The 27,151-nt window shown below is 40.8% G+C and overlaps 1 protein-coding gene across 3 annotated transcripts; it reads left to right on the top strand.

Moving 5' to 3' along the window:
- kdm2bb (lysine (K)-specific demethylase 2Bb) lies at nt 1-27,151 on the top strand. Of its 3 annotated transcripts, none has more exons than XM_030742481.1 (21): nt 1-173; nt 751-895; nt 995-1,073; nt 1,181-1,227; nt 2,303-2,481; nt 2,634-2,740; nt 4,967-5,060; nt 5,234-5,387; nt 5,500-5,615; nt 6,275-6,395; nt 6,931-7,337; nt 7,438-7,524; nt 12,618-12,848; nt 15,697-15,840; nt 15,914-16,000; nt 16,135-16,461; nt 17,305-18,377; nt 18,466-18,629; nt 21,105-21,266; nt 23,073-23,291; nt 25,022-27,151. In XM_030742481.1, exons 1-21 carry the CDS (start codon nt 129-131, stop codon nt 25,201-25,203), a joined length of 4,170 nt encoding a protein of 1,389 aa, XP_030598341.1. In that variant the 5' UTR covers nt 1-128; the 3' UTR covers nt 25,204-27,151. The 3 variants fall into 3 exon arrangements, with proteins under 3 accessions (XP_030598341.1, XP_030598340.1, XP_030598342.1); XM_030742480.1 differs by having other exon boundaries at nt 16,126-16,461; XM_030742482.1 differs by lacking the exon at nt 1-173 and adding an exon at nt 370-613 and having other exon boundaries at nt 16,126-16,461.

Below are 27,151 nucleotides of genomic sequence, written 5' to 3'. Positions count from 1 at the left end.
CGTAATACACAAAAACATGGTTCCCTTGTTTTGAACCTGTAAAGCGTGCTAAGTGTTTTCTCTCAACTTCGCCACGCACGGAGATGCATTTACGAGACTGAGCGGCCGATAAACAATCGTAAAAGAGGATGGCTCAGGCCGCAGAGACGTGTGCTGAGTCCGGACGCAGGCTGGTGTGTACCATCTGCCGTGTTAAACGTTAGCTTATGAGGCGAGACTGGCAGCGAGCTAATTAGTAAGCTAAGCTAACGTTTGCAACTGTGAGCGCTGGGATATTCGTCAAGTCGCTTAAGATGTTCAAGTTTAAGCAAACGAGGAAAAACGACCAACTGTCACATTTTAGGTTCTACAACCTATTTTATGATTGTAGTAGCTGAGCCAGCGTATCGTAGTTAAAACGAGATAAATCAATATCTAGAGCAGGAGAGTCGAGCAAACATTTTATTATTATCACTATTAAACATCACACCCACAGCTGCCTTCCCCCCGGGTAATCCTCGTTTGGTGGTTTTTACACTATTCCACACATTCAAGAAAATGAATGCTGTTGCAGTAATATCAAAACTTCAACGCAGCCCACTGCTCCAGTTTGAAAGTCAGACATAAAATTAAGGTACAGTCCCGTCACAGAAGTCATACTGACCATTCACGGAGGCAGGAGGGGGCAGAAAGTGGCCTATGTGGCAGACAGTTTGCTCTCCCCGCATGGTTCAGGTTTTGTCATGTAAACCATCTCGTTTTCAATGGCAGCGCTCCATCTGCCGGAGGATGTACGACGAAAACGAGGACCTGTCCGATGTGGAGGAAATTGCAAACATCAGAGGATTCAGCGTGGAGGAAAAGGTCCTCAGTGACAGCTACAGCGCAGACTTTATCCGGGTAATGGAGGGTAAAGGTAAAGCAGCACGGTGCATATCTAATTTCCTACATGTTAGATGTGACTGCAGTTATTTAAAAATGCTTTGGACCTAAATATGAAACTGCTGTCTTGCAGACTTCACTTATGAATATGTGCAAAAGGAGGGTCTAAGGATCCCTCTCATTTTTAAAGAGAAAGATCAATTAGGGATCAGGTGAGAATCTTTCCTTGGAATATGCTTCAGTTTATGTTTTATTTATGTTTATGGCTTTAGCAATCTGGCAACTAAATGGCATGCATCCCTCTCTTACAAATATGCAGAATGCCAGATCCAGAATTTACAGTCAGTGAAATTAAAGGACTAGTTGGTAAGTGGGCACACATGACATGCACACACACGCATGCATGCATATCTTTACCAATATACTAGTTACTCTTAGCCTGGGTTCAAACACACCAAAGCATATCTGCATATTGTTCTGAGAATAATAGCTTTTGCAGTAATAACTGAAATAACAATGCTTGGGAAATTTTGAATAATTTGGCATCGTCCTGGCACTCTGTGCTATGACTGCAGTCATCTTCAAAGTATCACAGCACAGTTTATGGAAGGAAATGCTGTAAAGAAACATGTTCAGGCTGCACTAATTACAACTTGGCAGGTGCTGTGGTTCAGGATAGTGATTTCTTGTCTTAACTAGAAATGTCAATTTTGTCATAATTCACAAAGAGACTCTTTTTTTTTTTTTTTTTTTTTTTTTTTTTTTTTTTTTTTAAATCAGGTAATTAAAAAAATTGCTGACATGAGGAATATAGTAGAAGTGATTTATATATTCACCTACATACCAACCAGCCAAATCTAGTGGGTGTTGCTTATGCCAGATATTAGACATGGACATAAAAGATGGAAAAGCGAGTCCTAGTGTAATCATGTATATTAATACACTGGTGTTGTTTTTGATTCAATGTGTTCTGTTTTTTTTTTTAGGATATAATTAATGTAGTGTGCATGTGTCTATTAGTCTCTCTGTATCTGTATCTCTTGTGTCTGCCTCTCATAGCAATGTGTGATATTGGGTCATTATGGCAGGTGCACCCAGGGCCTCTTGCTCATATTGTGGGGTTATGTTAAAAGTCAGTTTAGAAGATTTTCTGTTTGCAGCTGTTTTTTAATGTCTTGCAATATAATTGTATAAAGTGTGCCATGAAAGAAATGAAGTTAAGGCACGATTGGGGTGTAGTTGCCCCATCTAGTGGTTAAAATTGTGAATTACAAATGAGCGCTTGTTCATAATAGTATATTTTGCAACAGTACAACTTCTCTGTGTATAAATATGGCAAACCATACACTGACTTACAGACAGTACTTACTGGGTTGTATGTTAATGACAATGGAAGTGCTCATTGGTTAAATTCATTGTGTGCACCGGTTGTCTTTTGCAGGCAGCCGCCGCTCTGTGGATGTTATGGATGTGAGCACTCAGAAAGGCTCTGAAATGAGCATGGCTCAGTTTGTCCGTTATTATGAGACACCAGAGGAAGAGCGGGACAAACTGTTCAATGTCATCAGCTTGGAGTTCAGCCACACCAAGCTGGAGAACCTCATCAAGCGCCCCACAGTGGTAATCTGCCCTGATCCTCACTGTGTATCATACTATGAGAGGTTTGATAGAGGTCACGAATGTAGTAAAAGATTCAAAGAAGAATGACAAAAAAGAAAATAATAAAACATTGTGACCGATCGCTGAATGTGCTGCTTTGATTGCTGCCGCAGGTGGATCAGGTGGACTGGGTGGACAACATGTGGCCCTCTGGTCTGAAGCAAAGTCAGACTGAAGCTACCAATATCATCTCAGAGATGAAATACCCAAAAGTCCAAAGGTATGTATTGCTGCCGTGGTGCAGTTGTTTTGCTGAAGTTCTCTTTGGAGCTGCTTGCCAGTCTATGAGGGGGAAAAAATACTGTGTAGAGCAAGAATATAGAAAACACTTGTAGAAAATGTCTGCTTCTCCTCCCATCTCTCATCCATCGCTCCATCATGGCAGAGTACTGCATACTGTCACCTCCTGTACATGCTCCTGGTTGTTGCTAGGCAGCAGGATTTTTTCCCCCCCCCGCATAAGAGAAAGGTTTCTAACAACTGTGGTCTGACTGCACACACACCTCTCAGCCAATCAGCTGGTTAAGAATCAAAAGGAATCAAAACCAGTGCTGCCTGTCCTTTTAACATCAGCTGCCCATATTTTCTGCTATTACACAGACACCCTGCTAATCTTTTGTATTGTTCATAGAGGTTAAGTGGATGCTGACAGTGGGTTAGTGTGTAACAGAGTAGAATATTAAAGGATCAGATTTTACTGCAGCAATTTCAGCACACAGCACAGACATAATGCAGAGGCTAGTATGTCATTTATTACCTAAAATGAAGCCATTTCCCAAAATTTCAATAATCTGTACTTTTATAATTTTCCTTTTAGCAGACTCACTGGTCTCACGGGTTTGAGGGCTTCATTGGAAATTGCTGGGGGCTAGAACCTGAACTATTGTCTATTTGCTTCCTAAATATTTGTCACACAAGGAATATTGCTTATTAACCTAACATTTGGTATACATTTAAGAACACACTCACCAGCACTTTGTTAGTTACATCTGTTTAACTGCACGCTAACACAAATATCTAATCAGCCTGTCACATAGCAGCAACTCATTGCATTTAGGCATGTAGATTTGGTCAAGACAACTTGCTGAAGCTTAAACTGACCATCAGAATGGGGAAGAAAGGTGATTTAATTGACTTTGAATGTAACAAGGTTGTTGGTGCCAGGCGGGCTGGTCATCAAAAATTGCTGACCTATTGGGATTTTCCTGCACAACCATTTCTATCAGACTGCTTTGAGTTGGTAGAAATGCAACAGTAACTAAAAAAAACCCAAACACTTATTATAACCACAGTATGCAGAATGCACAATATGCAGATGGACTACAGCAGCAGAAGACCACACCAGGTCAAAACAGCATGAACGTCTTCTATCAACGGTTCCCCCTTCTGGTTGTGGTATAATGGTGGTGGGGGTATTTTCTTTCTCCAGTTGAGCATTGTTTAAAATGCCACAGCCTGCCTGAGTGTTGTTGCTGACCATGTCCATCCTTTTATGATCACAGTGTACCCATGTTCTAATGGTACACTGATAGTACACTGTGTGTGTGAAGCTCAAATCAATCTCAAACTGGCTTCTTGAACATAACAGTGAGTTCACTGTACTCAAAAGGCTTCCACAGTCACCAGCTCTCAAACCAGTAGAACACCTTTGGGATGTGATGAAACAGGAGATTTGCATCATGGATGTGCAGCTGACTAATCTTCAGCAGCTGCGTGATGCTGTCATGTCAGTGTGGACCAAAATCTGAGGAATGTTTTCAGCACCTTGTTGAATCAGTGCCATGAAGAATTAAAGCAGTTCTGAAGGCAAAAATGGGGTCCAACCCAGTACTAGCAAGGTGTAAGTCATGAAGTGGCTGTGGAGTGTGAATTTTTCATTACCGTTGCAGTCAAAGCTACCCTGGATGTGCTCTCATTTATGATTCAGTATGAACTCTGTCTTCTTTCATGTGGTGATAATGCACATGTTTTTAAATGAAAAAGCTGTGAAGAAGCCAAAAATGATCTCTTGGATTTTTTTTTTATTCTGGCTTAGTGGTTTGACTGAAGGTTCAGCTGGTAAAATACAAGCTTCTTCTTATTTGTGAAGGTGTCAGATTCACTCTCAGTGGGATTCACAATATCATCGTGTGCAAGATGTCCTTGGAAGTGCTTTCCTTTTACTGTTTGCAAGTCAGTGGGGATTCTCTTAGAGATGATGCTCTTTAGCTAAATTGGCAAATCATTTGTGTCTTGAATTGCTAATCATTTCTCACTTAATTTCTAGAGGAGAATTGCCTTATTATGAAGAGTACTCTATGCTGTGTTGCTCCTGAGAGTTTCCTGTGTTGGTAATAGTCTGAGATTATTGCTGCTTTGTAATTGGCTGTGTTGTTTTCACCACTTTTTTTCTGCTTACCTAGTTGCTTTGTATCTCTCTTAAATTATTTTCTAATTTACTTCTTAGGTATTGTTTGATGAGCGTGAAGGGCTGCTACACAGACTTCCACATTGATTTTGGGGGAACTTCAGTTTGGTATCATGTATTCAAAGGACAGAAAGTAAGTTAATTCTATTCTCATAAAGCTTTTATTTAGGAGGATTGTTTTTATTGGATATAATGATCACAGCTAAGAAGATGGCTGCTAATATATTCTCAAACCAATGAATGTTGTTAACAGTTACAGGCTCTATACAGCAAAACCTCCAAATAGAAATGACTTCTTCTCCTCAGGTGTTCTGGCTTGTGCCTCCAACTCCCTATAACCTTGCCCTATATGAGGACTGGGTCCTGTCAGGCAAGCAGAGCGATGTCTTCCTGGGAGACCGAGCTGATGGATGCCAGAGAGTGGAGCTTAAACAAGGATACACCTTCTTCATCCCATCTGGTGTGTTGGCATGGTTGTCTTAAAGTAGACAGCAGGAATAGCTTAGCTTCCATTAATGCTCAGCTCTAAATATTTGACCATTTTCTAATATATTTATCTCTCTGCAATTAAGGGTGGATCCATGCTGTCTATACTCCTGTGGACACACTGGTGTTTGGAGGCAACATTCTGCACAGCTTTAACATTCCTATGCAGCTTACCATCCATGAGATAGAGAACAGGACAAAGGTAGGAGTCTATTTTCTTCACTGTGTGGCTTAACTCTGATCTGGACTGCAATATAGTAAACTCTACATGGGCTAAATTAATCTCTCTGAGAACCAGGGGAAGGTGAAAAGTTCACTTGCGAGGAGAGAGGAGAATAAGAGGTGTGGTGGTTTATTTAGTGGTGCTCCAAAGTCCTTATTGCAAGACTCATTTTTGGATGAAGTAGCCCTTTCTTATGGTTTTTTTTTTTTTTTTGTTTTTTTTTTCACTTACTGTTAAATATGAGCCAGTCTGAGGTTTCAGTTGCATTACTGAAGAATTGTGCATGTTTGTTTGTGCACATTAGAGGACAGTGTCTGAGTGAAAGAGCGCAAGATATTGCTTCAAGTAAAAAAAAAAAAAAAAAAAAATCTTAGACTGTTTATCCCTACAAAGACGGCAGCTGCCTGGTTCTATAATTAAAATGTTTATTTTTTACTACTTTTACTAGTTAGACTACCCTTTCAAGCTGTTTTTTTTATATGCATCAAAACCTTTGCAGTAACAGTTGGCCAGTTTTCTTTTTACCTTACTGAAATGACAGCTACGTAGGTACTTAGAAAGTAAATATTTGAGATTTACTTTTGATTGTCATAATTTCATTTAAAATGGAATTAAATCGTTTATTGTGCCATCTTCAGGTTCATTCCAAGTTTCGTTTCCCCTTCTACTACGAGATCTGCTGGTATGTCCTGGAGAGATACCTGCATTGCCTTACCAAACGGTCCTACTTTTCTCAGGAGATCCCTAAAGAATCTGTGGGTGAGTGAAATTAAGTAAGGCCTCAGTCACACGGTCCCAGACACCAGTCCCAGACTCTCCTGGCAACCTCTGGTTTCTAAGGAATAGTGTGTTTTCCCCAAACGGTTGGTGAGTGGTTGCTGGCTGATTCCAGATGAAATCACTCATAAAAAGGGTGTTGCACCAAAAAACTCTTTGTGATTGCTTTGGTTGCGCGCTACTGGTGACCAAAGTAGTTTCAAGTAGGTTTTTGGTGCAGCATTGTATACCTCTTTGTAACCAGTTTCACCTAGAGACTGCCAGCAACTGCCAGCAGCCTCCAGCAACCGCTCACCAGCTGGTTGGGGAATACACTTACTGGGGCCTAACCCAGCTGGTATGTCACAGGAAGTCACTGAGATTAGATTAGAATCTTTGGGGGGGGATGGACTGTGGAGTTCATGTAATACGAGACATGTTTGGTAATAAAACCTAGGATTTCAGGATTGCTCCGAGGTGTTACCATCGCACATTAACAAAAATGTCCATTATAACTGATCTGCTTTTGTCCTTGCAGATTATGAGACAAAGTCAAAGACAGAAAGCCCCTCCTCTGACTCCAGGAGTCAAGACATGAACGAGGACTCATGTGGGACTCAAGTCAGAGATGAGCAGGGTGAAAAACTAGAGAGAGTTCCTCAGGATGGCCCCTGCTCGCCTGACAATGGGAAGGGCCAACACCTCAAAGCTGTTTTATCTGTCGACTCTGAGGATAGCTGTAATCCCAGCTCGGCCTCTTTAGATTTGCCCAAAACCCCCTCTGACTCGCCGACCTCAGAGCCTCAGAATAAATGGATTCATTTGACAGAGTTTGAAGTGAAGGGACTAAGGACACTGGTTGAGAAGCTCGAGTCTCTCCCGGAAAATAAGAAATGCGTTCCAGTGGGAATAGAGAACCCCCAAGCCCTGCTGGAGGACTTAAAGGTAAAATAAAAAACATTTTGTTTGCTGCATGCACATAAGGTTACTTGACAGATAGAATTTATAGTTCACCTTTATTTATTTATTCTCTGCGGCTGTTTAGGTTGTCTTAAAGGAGCATGCTGATGATGACCCTAAATTAGCCATCACTGGATATCCTGTGGTGTACTGGCCTAAGAAAACCATAAAGGTAAGAATGTGTCATCTGCAATGTGACACTCTATATTTCTTTTACAGCAAATATAGTGCTTTTATTTAATTTTTTGGTGCCTGCAAATCCATTTAATGAGCATTTTATTATAAAAATCTCTATGTAGTTTAGATCTAATGCATCTTTTGCTTGACTTTGTGGTGCAAGCACCCATTTTCAAAGGATATTCACCCATCACTACAAGTGTGCATATTTATTTTTTTAACCTATATTTTATATAGGTGCATTTCAGGTATAGGACAGTTATTAGTGGGTAACTTGCAGTATGGTACTATTGTATTGTGAATAATTTAGTCTCTCCTGTGATAACCTTTGAAGTGAGAAGCAGCTTCAGGTCCTGTCCCGTCTCTCTCTCTCATCCCACCAATCACTGCACTCCTTCCCTACAGCAGAAGATTTAAGATTTACCTGATTGCATAATTTTGTCTTAAAAGGCTTCAGTATTGCCTGATGAAGTAAATGATGAGATTTTTTTTTAATTATATATTTCTGCTCTTCTCCATACCTTGATGTGTATTTTGTTGTCATTACACTTTTTGGTTTGCCTTCTTGATCCAAAACAAGCTTTTAATGGACTCGCTCTCTACTGTCCATTAAAACATTGTTTACTATGAGCAAAAATTATATGACACGTCTTACCATGCCACTGCCTTACCTGTTTTACATCAGGTGTACTAAATATTTACTGAGACCCAGAAATATTGCTCTTGTTTTCCCTTTTGCTGTCATTTCTTTAGTAGTTACAGGTGCTCGATACATGAGTGCCACTTTGAGTGCACGTGCACTCGATATATCCATTTAAATTTGTGATATTGTGAGACTAAAGTAGTTGTTTGACGTTGGCAGGCTTGAAGTGCCCTTGATGTTTGTGCCATTTTACCTTTGAGTTTCTCTAACCCTGAGCTGAGCATCAGACTGTAAAATCATAATTGAGCCTTTGCATTCATCATCACAAATAAAAAAAAAAATCATACTTTCTCTGCCTCTTTCATTCTCCTCAATATCCGTATCATTCTTATCTCACTCCCAGTGTAACATAAGATATCCCAAAACATAAGCAAGTCAGAATTGGAAGAAATGACTTCAAACAGTATGATGGTTACAATGAGATACAATTTTAATTAGTAAAAAGTGTTTCAATATGCCGCAATGCTGCTTTATGTTAGGTCGCTGAGTATGTGTAATTAAAAATCTATCCAAACAAACGCATGAGACACAGAAGCCTCAGCTAAAAGTTTAAGTTTTACATGAATGTATGAAAATGAAGTTTGTATGGGTCTCAGAAACCCTCAGCATCTCCCCCACTGGGCCCTCCAAAGGCCAGCTGCTGGTCGTGGGGCCTCTTTGTGTTTGCCTTTTGTAATGAGATGCCATCTGGCTCTGGCTGTTCAGAGCCTGCTCTCCTCTCCCTGTGCTACTCATCATAAATATGTTAATACCTTTACTGCATTTTCTCTCCACATTGGATAGAGGCAGACTCCCCCCAGTACATATTCTGATGCACAGCAGCTTCCCATTGGCTCTGCGCTACCCAGTGCCCCCTCCTCTTCTTCAGTGAGTCGATCCATATTAATGAGACAGACTTGTATGTGTTTCCTACATCTGCTTGTGGTATTGTGGAGCTTTGGAGCAGGAGGGAGGGCTATAGGCCTGACAGCAGTAGCAGGAGTAGAAGGAGGAGGAGGAGGAGACTGCAGCCATGTCAGTTTGCTGTGAGCTGGACGGTGTCTGAAAACCAGCCATGGCCATGTCGCTGAGCGCTGATGATGAGGACTACGACTCAGACTCGGAGCAGGTTAGCACCCTAAAGCCCTGCAGGCAGGCGTAAATGAGGCCGCCGGAGGAATGCTTGTCAGACGTAGCAGTGTGCAGCATCACAGGGCAGTGAAGAAATGGAGATACCTGGAGACAAAAGCACTGATTCAGTTTACCTTCTGTGCTTGGGCTTTGATTTTTTTGCCTTTGTTTATTTATTTATTTATTTTTGGGTGATAGATTTGCTGTGTATGTGTGCGTGCATGCTCGCATTTCATTGTGAGATAAATCCAGCAATAGGAGGTTATGTTTATATAGCCCGGGGTTGCTATTGGTTGTGTGAAGGTGCAGGAGATGAACGGTTTGATTGTAAAAGTATCGATTGCATGCCAGAATAGATGACATAATAATAATAATTTTTTAAAAAAAGGTTATTTTTTCAGTATGTGTTAGTGGAAAAAACACATTTTTGTGTAAATGTTGGGCACATTTAAGATAGAATGAGCCCACACAGACACTGTACAGAATGTGTTTTTGTTCATTTAAATATTTCTTCTACTATATGCTTTACTCCGAACCACACCCCCTCACATTAAGTCTGTGCCTGCATTTAGATTGAAAAGATGCTGACTACAGATGAATGAGTCCATCTTGCTCTGCTGGCAGATTTTAAAAGGCTTTTTTTTTTTTTTCCTTTCAAGTTTTATTTCAGCCAAAGTTAAACTATTCAAACATCTTAGAGATGCGTTATGTCCACAGCAGTAAATCACTGTCTTACCAGTGATAGCAGTTCAGCCTCAACCTTAACAACTCGTGAAATATTACTGCCAGATTGTATGCTTGTGGTGTGTGGTCTCGACATCACCAAAGCATGCTGTGCACACTCTGTAAGTATGGAGAGTTTGTAATGGATTGACATTGTCATTGATTTTCAATCAGAAGTCTTCTTGTCTGTATCCCCCCTACAGAGAAATTGTGAAAACTGGTAACAATTATTGCATCGTGGCAATGTGAACGTGGTGTGTTTATGTCAGTGCAGAGTTCAGACATCACACTGTTGTATGGACTGCTGCTATCAGCCATCTGATATTGAAGTTTGCCATATTGTTTCTGCAGTGTGTGGTGTCTTCACTGCGATGATGGGTATCTTTCTACCAGCTCAGGGCTGTGTCACTGAAAACAAGAGTCTGCTTCTCATAATGTTTTCCAGCTGAATGAGCTTTGAAGTACCAAGAAATGATTAGCGGGTCACCCGTGCTGTCCTTGTTACTGTACAAAAGGGAAAAATGTGGGACAAAGATCATCCTTGCTGTAAAAAGGCACTTCTTCTGGAACATGCTGATGAATGCTTAGGTGCTACTGGTGATATATTTTCTAGTCAAGAGTTCTTGGATTTCAAGGAAGTTGGTTGTCTTTGGTTGTCTTTGGTTGCTGTTGCCAACCTTTCCTGTGATTTAATATTGCGTGTCACACAGGGATATCTGCTTCAGAGATCACCCCACTTATCAGTCTGCAGGGAGGGGAGGGTTGGAGGGGAATTAGTGGATAATATAGACAGCAATCCAAAATCTCTTTAATTACTTTAATACCTTTTTAGCAGTGCCTTTTATTGTTTCCCTTTGGTTTATGTACCTGTCAAGTTACAGCTATAAACAAACATTAATGAAGACAATATTCCTGCACCACCTGGTTACCTGTTGTTTCATGTGATCTGACATTAGTGTAACTTCAGCTTGTCACCTGACACTTAAATGGCAAAAGCTGAGTTGCAGAACATCACATGTGTTGTTTTGCTGGGTAATCTGGTCTCATTTCATTGTTTCTTCTCTTCCTAATCCCACCCCCTCCCCAACCATCCCTCACACACACACACACACACACACACACACGCACACACGCGCGCACCAATATCTCACTCTAATCCTGTCTGGTCGCCACATATCTGACTGGCTGTGTCAGTCAATTTTGTGGCTATTGTTGGAATAAATTATTGCAACGTGCGTAAGATAGAGGGTACTTAATTTTTTTGTTACAGAGTCTCATTACAGTTCTTATTGGTTACAAGTCCGTGTGTCATAGACTGTTCTGTTAGGGAATGGGACGTGGCTGTTGCTATGCTGACACTAGGAAAATCTGCACTGCCGATGTAACTAAAGAAATCCGATCTTCATTTCCAAGAGCTGCAGTGTTTTGCACTCCTCGTTCATGTTTATTTCATCTCACACACTGCACTCTTATTTTTTTCATGTGGCACGGCCGGCAGTGTTTTGACTCGTGGTTTTCATGTTTTAAAAATACATTGTTGTGGTGGGGATGTGAGCCTGAGGGGGAGCAGAATATATGACACAAGAAAAAAATAATGATGCTGATCAAAGACCTCTTATTTCAGTTGCCCACTTCTGTTAAATAGAGCACATTTAATAATATGCACTGCTCTAAATCATAGAATAATAGGTCCTAGTGATCCATGTGTGAAATGTAGCCATAAGTGCAGCTTCCCTTTGAAGTAGAAACATGCAAGCAAGTGAGGTGCTAAATTTGGAAGACGCCTCCAGGGACGTTTTTGATGTGTTTGTTTTCTCTCGTACTCTGAGCTTTACCAGGCGTGAATAATGTGTTTATGCACAGCATGTTTCGATCAGGTTTGTGGATATGTGCTATATGCTGTTTGCGTATATAAATGCAGGTGTTTTCATTTTGCTTTCGTCTATGTTTGGAAATCTTGACCCAGAGATGGAAAAAAACAAAGAAAGGATTAAGCAATACTTTATACGTCAGCTGTAGCACCAACCGCAGCTGGATTTAATAGCCTGTTTGTTTGTTTTTTTTTTTCTTTTTACATAACATGATTGTAAGTGTTCTCTAAAAGGCCGCTAGGCTGTAGAGCTTCATTATTAAAATTTAAATAATCAGTCATCAGAATGATGATAAACATGTACAGCAGTTTGTTAGTAAGAATGCAAACCAGAGGTAGTGGAAACTAATGACGCAAGTACTTTAACACTGACATCCTAAAGAGAAATTTGCGCAGCATCCCTTATAATAATGAACTTTCCATATCTCATATTGTACTGCATCCCGCTGCATGCTTAATACAGTACCAGTCAGAAGTTTGGATACACTTACCCAGTCAAATGAATGGGTCAGTGTGTCCAAACTTTTGACTGGTACTGTATATAGTTGCACAGTACTGATGACTATTTTGAAAATGACACATTCACCGTTTGCCAACACATGACTGTATCTGACCTTTAAGTGCATACTTGTTGGCTTGTGGTTACTGATGCATCCCACTTTGTCCCCCTTGTCTTTTTTAGCCCCGGCCTCCCAACCGGCCGAAACCTAAGATGGCAGCATCTCCTGCGTCCGCAGTCAAGCTGTCGGCCAGTCGGGGAACATCTGGTGCCAGGCGGAGAAGGACGCGCTGTCGCAAATGCGAGGCGTGTCTGCGGACGGAGTGCGGAGAGTGTCACTTCTGTAAAGACATGAAGAAGTTTGGCGGGCCGGGGCGGATGAAGCAGTCCTGCATCATGAGGCAGTGCATTGCTGTAAGTATGTTACGTGTGAGTGAATTTTTGTGTGGTGCGCGCATGCAAAATGAGCTTTTTTTCAATAAGATTACAGAACACACAAACAAATCATGGGCTGTTTTTTTTTGGCTAAAGGGCAAAAAGCTGCATAAATAAAAACAAATTAAAGCAAAAAAATTGGGAAAGCTGATTCTTTTCCATTACAAAAGTTCACTAAATCCATACCGACCATTCACTATTTCAAGTATAGGAATACAAAAAGCAGTTCTTTCCAGTTGAAAGTCATTAATGCAGTATGAAGCTTAACAAGTGATAATGATGGGCCTCCTGGGAGCCACAATTCCTCCCAACACCTGGAAGAGCCTAAGTAGACTTCAGCACAGGTGTGATGACGTGTCTTCTAAAGCATGAAGCAGAGCTTGATATGCTTTTGTTCAAAATTGTTAGTTTCCCATTTCCATTTTTTGTTTTATGTGGATGATGCGTGCTGTTTTAACTTCCCGAGGTCTCTGATTGGTAGCCGTTTCAAAGCCTTTGGTTAAATAAGAAGGTAGAGCCAGTGGGTGATTCACTTAGCTTTGGATAAATACTGAACATGGATGGAAACACCTCCATAGGCTCTCTAAAACCTACTGATTAACATATCATATGTTGTTTGTTTAATGATTATTTAAATGTAAGCCTTTGGCATTTTGGTGTCACTATGAGTGAAGGAGTCACTGCTTGTAGACAAGGAACAGTTCACATATTTAACCTTTCATGAAAACCAAAGCTTGTCAGTTGCAATTTGGTTTCACTACAGATTAAACAAACAGCTTCTAATGCATCAGTGAGCTTTAGAAGTATTTGTCTTTGTATAAAGCCAGGATAGCTGTTTATTTGTATCTGTTGTTATCTAAATTAAAAGTCTCAGACTATCATTTTCACTCAGGAGTTGGTTCTGTGCTTTTCATAGGATCTGCTTAACTTTATGTCCCTTGACTTCGGACCCAAGGCACAAGCACTCAGGGACCAGTCTGGACTGTTTGCATCTTAGGTTGAAGCAGAGGTGGTTCCTGTAGTCCTCTTCCTTGATACCCTTTCATACTCCTGCACTGATTGAAGGGTGTTCCTCTCAAAGTGCAAGGCAATATATCTGTGTCCAATCAGCAACTACTCCAGAACCACACGGGTGCACTCATAGTCAAGTTTATAAGAAAACACCTGTTAATTAGGTTCTCAGTCATCCAGATCATGGCAGTCTTTAGCACTTGTTGAAGGCAGCTTCACTTCTTTTTTTAGGTTGATGAAGAGTGTTTCATCTCTCATCCGAGAGGCTTCATGAGTTCTCAAAACTGATGGGGAGTCCCAGGTATTTAACCCCATTCAAGACAAGTCCCTTTCCAGGTGTTTCAGCCCCCATCCACACCTTGACCCATGTGACCTTAAACATAAAGGTTCCAGGATTAGATACCTGGGAAAATAATGGGAACTCCCCTGGGGATTGGCCTTAGGACTCTTGAAGGAGAGGTGAAACACCTTCAGGAATCTAAAAAGAAGTCCAGTTGCCTTCAACTCAAGTGCTAAAGACTGCCAAGATCTGGATGACTGAGAACCTAATTAACAGGTGTTTTCTTATAAACTTGACTATGAGTGCACCCGTGTGGTTCTGGAGTAGTTGCTGATTGGATTTTAGCTGCTGTTTGTTTTAGCTGTGACACATGTAATACAGATAATGCAAGCAGCAATAGCAGATATTTGCTGTTATGATAGCATTTACACACATGGAGGGAGTGACAATGACCTGGTTTGTATGTTTCAGTACCAAGGACAGAGACATGCAGAGGGGTTGAGTTTGATTGTTTCTGCATTATAGATGATGAAAAGTGCTCTTTTAATGTTTAACCACACCAGATACAAGATAATGAGCGAGCACTTGGGTCCTGGCCTTTTTATCCACTCTATCTCATATTTAAGTAATGCAAAACATGCTTAAGTCATTCTCCATATTAACTTACGCTGATACAGAGCAGTCATCGGAGCGAAGTATAACCCACAGTTCATCACGAGCCGATATGCATGCTGCTTTAGCCCATTTGTTGGTTGGCTAATGTTATTGATTGAAGCTCACGGTAAATAATGAACTAGCTGTTAGGGTTATAACACAATGGATTCATATGGAATATATATCAATGTAAATCAGACCCATTTTTTTAAGTTATAGTGGCAGACTTGAATGATCAGCCTTTTAGATCAACAATTAAGAGTTATTCAACTGTATAAAACAACCATTGTCTTAACAATCAGTGAAGTAAATCGTATTCTTCCTGTCACATCAGTATGTCATTATTGTTTAGAGGTGGCTGTTTGTCAGGAGGTAGAGCAGCCTCAGCTCTTTTGGTCCACATGTTCTCAACAAAGATACTGAACCCCAGACTGCCCCCACTGTATAATTTGTGTGTGTGTGTGTAAGATGGAGAAAGTACTGCACCTATAGAATAAAACACTATAGCTGTGTGTGTGTGTGTGTGTGTGTGTGTGTGTGTGTGTGTGTGTGTGTGTGTGTGTGTATAAAATGGGTGACTGTGGCTTATAGCGTAAAGTGCTTTGAGTGGTCGATAAGACAAGAAAAGCGCTATATAAATTCCTGCCCATGTACATTTTTCCATCACTCAGACTGGATTTTTAATTTTCTGGTTCCTTAGTTGAGTCATATGAGTAGGCTGTTGAAAGCAAATTGTTCCAGCTCTGTTTTGTTTCACCCTTCTGAAAAAAGTGTGGGTTAAATTTTGGTAAGCCAATGAATTGTTCATAAGTGGAGCGTGAGCTGATGCAGCAGCCTTTATTTTCTGCACTGCCTTTTTTTTTTTTTCTTTCTTTCCTCTAGCCTGTACTACCCCACACAGCAGTGTGTCTTGTCTGTGGCGAGGCAGGGAAGGAGGACACAGTGGAGGATGAAGAAGAGAAGTTTAACCTTATGCTCATGGAGTGCTCCATCTGTAATGAGATTGTTCATCCTAACTGTCTCAAGGTAAAGATCTGAGTCAGCTGCTTGTTTCATGTCAAACACGGTTTAATAGTCACTGCGTTTTCTTTTTGTTCAGATTAAAGATTCAAATGGAGTAGTCAATGATGAGTTGCCAAACTGCTGGGAGTGCCCAAAGTGTAACCATGCTGGGAAAACTGGAAAAGTAAGCATCAGTATGGACTTTATTCTGCATATATCAGAATGATGCATTTATTAAACGGATGATTTTTAGTAAGAATCTAAGAACCAGAGAAATAAAGTTGTACTCTCTTTTTTCCTAACCTTTTGGCCTCAAAGCAAAAAAGAGGGCCAGGGTTTAAGTATGCATCCAACCTTCCCGGCTCGCTGCTGAAAGAACCACGGTTAAACCGAGATTCAAAGGAAGAGCCAGACCCACCCATGGTGGCTCCGACAACTGTTCCTGCCTTGACTACCACATCTGCTGTGAAGAGAAAGGCAGAACGAGATGTAATCGCTAAGAAAAACGACGAGGAGCCTCCTAAGAAACGTCCCCCCTTACTTTCTCTGGATGGTATGCCCCGACCAAGACTGGAGGACAATCCGCTTAGAAAAAAGAGGAAACTATTTGACACCAATGATGAGCCTATCATTGTTAAAAAGAAGGTGAGGTCCTTGTCTCTGTGGAAAGTCACAGTCTGAGTAGTTTCTTATTTAGTCTTTTATATTTAAAAGACTTTTTTTTTTAAATGTTGTGCTTACTGGAAATATTATAAAGGATCAAGATGCAGAAAACCAAGAGTAGAAGAATATAACTATAGCACTGTGCAAAAGTCTTGAGCTACCCCTCATTTCTTTATATTTTGCTTCCAAGGAGCCAGACCTTCTTGTAATTTCTTGAAGTGGTTACCAACAATAGGTCTCCAGGCTTTCTGAAGGTCTTTCAAAGTTTTTCTTTGGACATTGGCTGCTTTTTCGCTCATTTCACACATAACAGACAACTTAGAAAAAAATCTATTTTAAATTGTATATGTAGGGACTTTGTTACTAGCAGCCTGCCAGTAAAATATATAATTTCTTTTGCTGAAACTACAAAAAATACCAACAAAGATTAGACCGCTTGACAGGGATGAAGTAGGATTTTTGCAATGCCGTATATATATCCTTATATACTGTATTTCCATCTATGTTTGCACTAGCGTCATTAAATTGTTGCACCTATTCCCAATTTTCCCTGCAAAACATAAAGAGAGAAGGGATGACTGGAGACTTTTGCAGTGTTACACAGTACCAGTCAAAAGTGTGTCCAAACTTTTGACTAGTAGTGTTGCTTAAAATGCAGACAGACACTAAAGTTTTTAATTAAGATGCAGATTTTTAATTAAAAAACTTTAATATATTTGAAATATGTCAAGAAAGCAAGAGCTTTGACTGTCCTGATCTTTATGCTGAAAAACTGATAATTCTGACTGCTCTAAAAACAATTATTCTCCCTCTTTTCTTTCTTAGAAGAAGCTTTCAAAACCAGATGATTCATTTACTTCGAAGCTGCTGCGGCATATTAAGACAGAGAATGATCACGGTGATGAAGAAGACGACCAGGAGGATCATGAAGAAGATAGGCTGTCCTTGGAGAGGATGCTTTTAAAGGAGAAAAATGAGTATGATGATGAGGACCAAGAAGGGGATGCTGAGGAAGAGGAGACTGTGAAAAAAGAGAGAGAGAGTAATGCAGAGGTTCTTCTAAGCCCACTGCTGAGAACATCCACAGCCAGAGAAAGTGACCAATCCTCCTCCAACTCTCCCAGAGCGGGACCAAGCAGCGAGTCAGGAGAAGCCCAAGAGAAGCCCAAGCTGAGCCCCACTCAGCTTAAAGTGCGACATCAGCGCAGACGTCCCCCCAACAAGGAGGTGAGCAAAGAGTTCAGCCAAGAGACACCCAAGACAGAGGATTGTCAGAGCAACCAGAAGCTGGGCCCAGTGAAAAAGGAGGAGGACAGCCCACCCAACCTCAATCGCAGACCACTTAAGAGCGAAGACTCTGTGACCAATCAGAACCGAAAACCACTAAAAACTGAGGACCCACCTGCTAATCAGAGCCGTAAAGTCGTTAAAACAGAAGAAGGTGTCATCAGTCAAAACAGACAGCCACTGAAAACTGAGGACATCTTGGTCAATCAGAATCAAAGGCCAGTAAAATCTGAGCCTGAGAGCGAAGTAGACGAACAGAAGCCTAGGTGGCCTCTCAATAACGGCAGCAGCGACCTGGGGGACTGGCTGCGACATCGTGGGCGGGAAATGAACGGGACGCCACGTGGTTACTCGCCACTCGGTTGGAACAGAAACTCTCCGATCACACCAATATGCCCTCGACCACTTCCCTGCCGGTCGCCACCGAAGTGTATCCAAATGGAGCGGCATGTGATCCGGCCCCCTCCCATCAGCCCCCCTCCAGACAGACTGCCCCTGAATGATGGCGAAGCACACGTAATGCAGCGAGAAACCTGGATGATGGTGTTCGGTCACCTCACTCACAGAGATCTTTGTGTCTGCATGCGTGTCTGCAGGACCTGGAATAGATGGTGAGTAGAAAGACTGTGGATCTGAAAACATGACTCCTTCACTTCATCACACCAGTCCAGAGAAAATGTCTGCTGTGTCTCTCATCAGGTGCTGTGACAAAAGGCTCTGGAAGCACATCAATCTGAATCGCTGTAAGTCCATCACTCCTCTCATGCTGAGTGGGATCATCCGCAGGCAGCCGGTAGCTCTTGACCTCAGCTGGACCAACATTTCCAAGAAGCAGCTCAGCTGGCTCATCAACAGACTTCCAGGTAAATAAATTCAGCCAACAGTACACAGGTGTGTTTGTGTCTGTATGAAACAACCTAGTGATACACCATACTGCCACAAGTATTTGCTCGTCTCCCTTCACGCACATATGAACTCGAGTGACATCCCATTCTTAATCCATAGGGTTTAATATGATATCGGCCCACCCGTTGCCGCTATTACAGCCTCAACTCTTCTGGGAAGGCTTTCCAAAAGGTGTAGGAGTGTGTTTATAGGAATTTTTGACCATTCTTCCAGAAGTGCATTTGTGAGGTCAGACACTGATGTTGGGCCAGAAGGTCTGGCTCACAGTCTCCACTCTATCTCATCCCAAAGGTGTTCTATCAGGTTGAGTTCAGGACTCTGTGCAGGCCAGTCAAGTTCTTCCACACCAAACTTGCTCATCCATGTTTTTGTGGCTTTGGGCACAGGTGTGCAGTCATGTTGGAACAGGAAGGGGCCATCCCCAAATTGTTCCCACAAAGTTGGGAGCATGAAAGTGCCAAAATGTCTTGGTATGCTGAAGCATTAAGAATTTCTTTAACTGGAACTCCTGGCAACAGCCAAACCCAGACTCGTATATCAGATCGCCAGATGGAGAAGCGTGATTCATCACTCCGGAGAATATGTCTTCACTGCTCTAGAGTCCAGTGGCGGTGTGCTTTACACCACTGCATCTGACACTTTGCACTGTGCTTGGTGATGTAAGGCTTGAATGCAGCTGCTCAGCCTTCGAGACCCATTCCCTGAAGCTCTCTACACACTGTGTTTTTGAGCAAATCTGAAGGCCACGGGAAGTTTGGAGTCTGTAGTAATTGACTCTGCAGAAAGTTGGCGACCTCTGCGCACTATGCACCTCAACATCTGTGTGATTTTACGTGGCCTACCACTTTGTGGCTGAGTTGCTGTCATTCCCAATCACTTTCACTTTGTTATAATCCTAACAACAGCTGATTGTATTTAGTAGTGAGGAAATTTCATGACTGGACTTGTTGCACAGGTGGCATCCTATCACGGTACCACACTGGAATTCACTGAGCTCCTGAGAGCGACCCATTCTTTCACAAATGTTTGTAGCAGGCTGCATGCCTAGGTGTTTGGTTTATACACCATGGAAGTGATTCAATGGTGAGTGAAAACCTTTGGCAATATAGTGTATGTACAAGTAATGAAGCATTTATGTGACAGTTTTGTGTATTTATGTGTTTATTAACATGGGACGCATAAGCCACAAGAGCGAGAGAGTGATACAGTTTAGAGTGAGTCTGATGGCCTTTAGAGAAACAATTTTGAAATCTACTTAGTCTCACTACATAATTATTCAAATGATAATGAACTGTCACAAAGTGGAGTGTTTCTTATTAAAGGACAATTTAGAAGGGATTATTTTTCAAGCTTGCAGTCTTCACTTTTAGCTGTTGTGAAAACAACTTTAAAAAGAGATGTGGAGACAGTGACTCTCAACACAATTTTACAACCCTTTGGCTTATGTCATAATATGTCATAATAAACCAGATATACAGTACAACAATATTATGTAAAATAAAAAGAGGACTTAGAGTAATTTTGGTTAAATGTGTTTTTTGGTTTTTTTAGTCAGCATATTTACCTTAGTTGAGACTGCAAAGCCAAATGTACTCAAAACATCATGTTACAGAGCCCTCTAATGGTCACAGTTGGGGAGAGCAGTATTTTCAAACTAGTTTTGGGACTCACTCAGAATAGTTTTTTTTCCATTTCTCTTGATTCTTATGTGTTGTGCTGGTAAAATACAGTTACACTCTGCTGAAAGGAGAATTAATGTGGTTATTTCTTGGACCTGTGGTTGACTCTGTGGTGATGTAACTATTCAAACCTGTGGTTCTTTTTATGACAGATGTGTTAGCAATATATTTGAAGAGTTCAGAAATACTGTAAGATAAATGCAATGCAGCCACTGCATGTGGTTGGTGTTAAACCCTTTCCAAACATAATCCACATCACAGCCAGAGTCATTGCTGCAGCTTGTCTCAGTGGGTCCACAAAGCGGTTTCTGGGAGAGCCGCATGAACAGCTTTTACTTAGCCTGGGTAGCCATAGCTGAGGGTGCACTGATTCACCCTTTGGTCACTACCAGCAGCTGTCTACTACTTAATGTATAATATTGCATCATAACACAGCTCAGCCTTTCAGTGTGGATGGCATGTCAGTGTCTCAGAGAATGAAAAAATGTGCTGAAAATTTGCATGTTCAGTTTTCCAGAGAATTTAAAATAAAAAGCTGTGTGATTTTCTTTCTTTTGTTTTTTCATAGGATAGTATTTGATTAAATGCCTTTTCTGTGTTGATATTTTTAGAGGATTTACATGTTTTTATTTGCTACTCAGTTTTTGCTAAGAATGCTTGCTGCATCTGAGACGGAAAACTCAGAAACAACACACAGTTTGTGTATTGCTTCTGTGAAAACTGTGTGTCACGAGGTTCTTTGTGTCCTTACAGGTCTACGCGTGCTGCTTCTGTCCGGATGCTCGTGGGTGGCCGTCTCTGCTCTCTGCACCTCCAGCTGTCCTCTCCTGCGAACTCTGGATGTTCAGTGGGTCGAGGGACTGAAAGACGCTCAGATGAGAGACTTGCTATCGCCTCCCACAGATAATAGGCCAGGTACCAATACTTTCTCTGTCTAAACTATCAGACACTAGGACAACATTATTGACTGAGTGAGCGAGTGTGATTAAGGGGGGGGGAAACTAAGTTAATGGGTGGACTAGTATAGCAATTAAAACAGACACAGAGCTGTGTGTGTTTTAATTGCTATACTTAACATGTTTAAAGTCACTCTGTTTCACAATGGTAGAATACAAATTCTGAGGTGGCAATTCATCCAATGACAAGCTCAAAGTACACAAACTTAAAAGTTTATGGACTAAACTAAATATTTTTCTCAGCTGTTATCATACATGCACTACCTCCCTGAGTCTATCAAGCCCACATAGTGTAATGGCAGTTTGTGAAATACTCACGACCTCTAATCTACTGACTCATGTTTATTTTCCATTTTTCCTGTTTCTGGAAAAGATTTCTGTCTGTCCTGTCTCATATATATCATATATACGAAATTGATATTTTCAGCTTTTAAAGGGTCAGAAAACATCCTCATTTGGAAGATGAAGGGGTTGGTGGTGGAGTGAATTATATTCATGTGAAAAACAATTTTTTTTTTTTGCAGGACTCTGTGCAGTCCTGTGACAAACTAAGTAGACCCTTACTACTGCCATAAGAATTAAGAAAGTAAATAGCAGCTGGGTGCTGCTAATCAAATGGACTTCATTAATTAATCATCAGCAAGCGTGAGTATGTCTTTAAAAAAAAAAAAAAACAGAGGTTTTGACACAGTCCTGACAGCATAGTTAGAAAAAGAGTGAAGAAGTGTGGCTTGTTGGGAAGGGTTGCCTGGAGAATGCTTCATCTCTCCAAAAAGAACATTGCAGCTCGGCTTAGGTTTGCAAAGTTTCATCTGAACAAACCACAAGACTTCTGAAACAATGCCTGTTGGACAGATGAGACTATGATAGAAATGTTTGGCTATGATGCACAGCGCAATGCCAGGAAAAAAAAAAAAACAAACACCTCAGTCAGCTGTCAGTCATGGTGGTGGAGGGTTGATGATTTGAGCTTGGTTTGCAGCCACAGGACCTCTGCACCTTACAGTTAATGAGTCAACAGTGAACTCCTCTGTATGCCAAAGTATTCTGGGGTCAAATGTGAGGCCAACTGTCCAATAGCTAAAGCTTGGCTGAAATTAGCTGCATGATCTATCCAGGCAGATCCTCCCTTAAACCAAACTGAGGCCTTTTAGTATCATCTGAAATTCATGTTGTCATGTGCTGGATGTGAGAATCGTGGACCTGATTCTACCGATGAGTTCACGTGTGGGGGAAAAAAAGGTTTTGACAAATGAAAAAGATGTTAAATGAATCAGTCTATCAGTACTTGACCACTTACTCCATATGTTACTCGGACCCAGAGCCAAGCCACTGGTTCCTGTTGAAGATCTGCATTTTTAAGGAGGGGATCACAGTACAGTTTCGTTTAAATTAAAAAGGCCGGCTGCTTCAATTTAGCAAATTGCTGTAAATGGTGGCTTTACTGCGGCCTGCAGGATTATTAGCCTCGAATGAATGAAAAATCGGAGCTTTAGCTACAGCAGCCCTGTTGCAGGAATATGTCACACAGATGAGTGATCTGTACCTTTTAATGTTGTTTGTAGACAACAATGGAGCTCTCTGGCATAGAGATGAGTTATGTGAGGCTTTAGATCCACAGACAGCAGTTGTCAGTAGGATTACTTCACTGTTGGGGGATTTATTGACTGTCTTTTCGACACTCATTAACTGTATACGGTGAATGGTCTCTCTTTACTTTATCCCTCTGTTAATCTCCTCCCCTCTGTTTTTAAACATTTTGCAGGTCAGTTGGACAACAGAAGTAAACTGCGTAACGTAGAGGACCTGCGTCTGGCTGGGTTGGACATCACTGACGCGTCTCTGCGCCTCATCATTCGTTATATGCCCCTCTTATCTAAGCTGGACCTCAGCTACTGCAACCACGTCACTGACCAGTCCGTCAACATCCTGACTGCTGCAGGGACAACCACCAGAGACTCGCTCACTGACATCAATCTGTCAGGTATGAATCTGTCTATATAGGCTCTAAAGTTAAAACATGCTCATAAAAAGGAAAATAGATATAGATATCATTCTCAAAAGGTCAACTCCCCTCCATCTCCTGTATTAGAGTTATGCCACTGACTTATGGCTAAATTCTAAATTTATTAAATGACAATTAGTATTAGGAATATATAAGAACAGCTTTACCCCATTAGTGATAGTGTGCTTTAGCATACTGCCGACTAGACCCAAACTTGGCACCTGTCTGCCTGATGCAGGTTCACTATAGTGTGTGCAGAAGTCTCCAGTCATCCCTCATTTCTTTATATTGTTGGGAAAAATGGGAAATAGGTGCAGTGATTTATTGAAACTTGTACAAACATACAGGGAAATACAGTATTTAAGGCAAAAACAGAGTTTATACAATTCCAAGGAGCTTGAAAATTAATATTTGGTGTGACCACCTTTATTCTTCATCATAGCCTGAACTCTCTTAAGCAGCTTACTTCTAATTTCTTTAAGTAGTCTTCAAGAATAGTTCTTCAGACTTTTTGAAGGACGTTCAAAGCTCTACTTTGGATGTTGGCTGCCTTTTGTTCTGTTCTCTGTAAAGATGATCCCACACTGCTTCAATAATGTTGAGGTCCAGGCTCTGGGGAGGCCAATCCATGACTGATAGTGTTCCATTATGTGTTTTTTGATCCCGGTATACTTTTACTGCATTGGCAGTGTGTTTGGGATCATTGTCATGTTGATAAATGAAGCTGTTACAAGTCAGATGCTTTCCAGGTGGTATTAAATGGTGGATCAAAATCTGATAGCATCTTTCTGAGTTCATAATTCCATCAGTTTTGACAAGTTCTCAAAACCACTGACTGAACTGTTTCTTAAGGACACATTTCAGATGCTGTTCATCTGCTGTAGACAGTTTTTTAGGCTGGCCACTCCTTTTGTCCTCCACGTGTTCAGTTTCACATTATATACCGTGCGGAGTTATCAGCCAATAGCTCTTTGAGAGTCACCTTATTGGCGTTAGGAGCTTAACGATACCATTAACAACCTTTTTCTTTGGGGAAATTGTTGTCTAGACAAAACAGTGGTTTATCCCCTGAGTTAGGTGCTTTTTTATGTTTGAATGAGTCATAGGTCAATGTTAAGTGGCTTAACAAAAAAAACCCCCAAAAAACCAAACTTATTCCTCTGAGTGAAAAGGCAGCCAATGTCCTGACCTGCAGAAAGGCCTGGAGAGCTACTGATCAGGACCACTTTAAGAAATTACAATGAACTCAGGCTCCTTGGAAGCAGAATATGAAGAAATGAGGGGTGGCTCAAGACTTTTGCCCAGCACTGTCAGTGTGGAGATTAAATGAAGGGTTCTCCACCGCTTTGTGAAAGTTATTCTTCTTTGTTTTCATTGCACTGATTGAGTTTTAAGTTGCTTTTGGAGGATAATGTTTGTTCTGCTTTCTTGTTCAGAAATGCTAAAATATTTTGGATCTCATACTTTTTCTCCTAGAATACTATTAAATCTTAAAAGCAGTGAATCAAAGGGCCATTATAAAAGTCAAAAAAGGTAGCATTTATTTTGGCTTTAAAAAAAAAGGGGGGGAAAAAGCACATCATATTGGGACTTTTCGACTCCTGTCCCGAAAGGCTGATTTATCCACGCGTGTGCAGAGTTTATGCCAGTACAGGTGACCCGTTATGCACCATTTGCTCATTTTCTTCCAACCCAATTTCTCCCTGCAGTCTGTAACAGGGTCACAGACCAGTCGCTGACCTATTTCAAGCGCTGTGGAAGCATTTGCCATATCGACCTGCGATACTGCAAACAGGTGACCAAGGAAGGATGCGACCAGTTCATCGCCGAAATGTCCGTCAGCGTGCAGTTTGAACTCATTGAGGATAAACTGCTGCAGAAGATCAGTTAGGCAGAGGAACACGGAAGACAGTGATGTGACTTTCACAAGTAGTAAAACTGCTGTCCACACGGAGGCAGCAGAAGACTGCTTACTTGTGTATAAGTTGTGCGACTCCAGGACAGTGAATACTCCTGTAAACCAGATATAAAGGGAGTTTGTGCTGCTAAGCAAGAATGTAAAAATGGTCCAGTAATGGCAATATAAAAAAAAAAAGAAGTTTTTGTTGTTGCACCTGTTTATAAGTTATTTATTCTTTATATTGTTTGATTGTTTCTGTATTGTACCCCGGGTTATCTTTTTTGGTGTTTATAGACTATTTTTTGTTCCAATGCAAAGTTTATTGCATTATAGATAAATATTTTTGTATCAGAAAGTGTTTCATACATTTATGTGCAGTATTAAATGCACCACTGTAGTGGCTCCATGGTGTAGTGGTTTACACATTCGCCTAATAAGCGAAGGGTCCCCGGTATGTTCCCGGGAGGAGACACAAATCCCTTTTTGGGGTTGCGTCAGGAAGGGCATCCGGCGTAAAAACCTGCCAAATCGAAACATGCGGAGCTACCCGCTGTGGCGACCCCTCGTCAATGAGGGGGCGGCCGAAAAGTAGCTTTTATTAAATGCACCACTGTACAGTATCATAGCACTGAAAGCGATTATTAGTTGGCATTACTGATAAGCTCTTTATTGTCGAGAGACAAAGGTCTAATGATTTGTTGCCAGACTGTAGGATGGTAGCTTGTGTTTGTGTGGGTGTTTTTTATATTTTATTATTATATATGCCAGAGTTCTGCTTCCTTTTAGATAAAGGTACTGTATATTTTGTTTTCTGTTTGGATTAAATATCTAGTTATTTGCACTGATGCGGTCAATATGAATACATGAATGTATTCTCACATACACTATACAGTGTACAGTGTATAAAGCATATTTTTTCAACACTAAAACATTCTGCTAATTTTACTAACAGCTTGTAGGTAACTGGGTTATATTAAGACATCTCTGCCAGTCTCCATCACTCTTTAGTATTACCGGTGCTTTGTGGAAGGAAGCGTTTTAGCTCTGCATGCAGAAATGTTTACACCAGTCAGTAGAGTTAGTAACTGTTAAACAATATAACCGTGTTTACTCCAGCTAAACTCCATATAACAAAAAAAGAGCTGAATCAGCAAAGCCGATAAGGTTTTAAATTTAGAAAAGAGACATTTTTGTGACCCGTGTCACTGTTAAAATCGGGCATACAAAGGAAAAATGCACTTGACCGTCTCTACTTTTTATCACCCTTATTTTGGGGCTTTGTATACCAAAATTGTCCCAGAAAACTGAGGACAACCTTGAAATAACAAGTCAAACCAATAGCAGTGAATCTCATGCCAATCTCAAAACACAAGGCCTTCACCAGAAACTCAGCATGAGACCAAACACACTGTATACAGTGTAGGAGGAAAGTGAAAGGGTTTTATAAAATATTTCTGTAAAATATAAAAGTGAAAAAAGGCCTTTGTTTCTTTGTTAGCCAGAAAGTCCACTGAAAAAAAAGGAGGCATATTAACACTGGTTGCATTAATATATTTTTTTTTTTTTTAAATGATTTTTCAGTTGAACTTCAGATGTAAGTACGATGTGACCTGTCATTCAGTGATACTGTTTCAAATTCATAAGCAATGTTCTTGCTGTACACCTATACTCTCCATAACTGTATTGTCATTCAGAAGTTGTTGGAAATTTTGACTCATGAGTTTAGTGATTTTTAATATTTTCATTTTCCTCTTTAAAAGTACAGATTTTTCTAAAAGTCTTTTGTGTAATTTTTGACTAGCACTCCAGTCCACACAGTTCAGAGGATGGGTTTACATTAAAATTTTATGTTTTTATTAAAAGGCCGTGTCTCCATGAAATATTTTAGTACATTACTCCAGATCTATTTATCTGTACATAATGTACACGCAAAGCTTCT

The sequence above is a fragment of the Archocentrus centrarchus genome, chromosome 12, assembly GCF_007364275.1.
Source record: "Archocentrus centrarchus isolate MPI-CPG fArcCen1 chromosome 12, fArcCen1, whole genome shotgun sequence".
In the NCBI taxonomy this organism is placed as follows: domain Eukaryota; kingdom Metazoa; phylum Chordata; class Actinopteri; order Cichliformes; family Cichlidae; genus Archocentrus; species Archocentrus centrarchus.
This window is presented reverse-complemented; position numbering and strand designations above follow the sequence as displayed.

Excerpts from the sequence above, each read along its gene's own strand:
- kdm2bb (XM_030742480.1), top strand. The coding sequence starts at position 129 with ATGGCTCAGGCCGCAGAGACGTGTGCTGAGTCCGGACGCAGGCTG. Across the intron at positions 896-994 it reads CCGGGTAATGGAGGGTAAAG|ACTTCACTTATGAATATGTG; the intron begins GTAAAGCAGCAC and ends GCTGTCTTGCAG. Across the intron at positions 18,630-21,104 it reads GCTCATCAACAGACTTCCAG|GTCTACGCGTGCTGCTTCTG; the intron begins GTAAATAAATTC and ends GTGTCCTTACAG.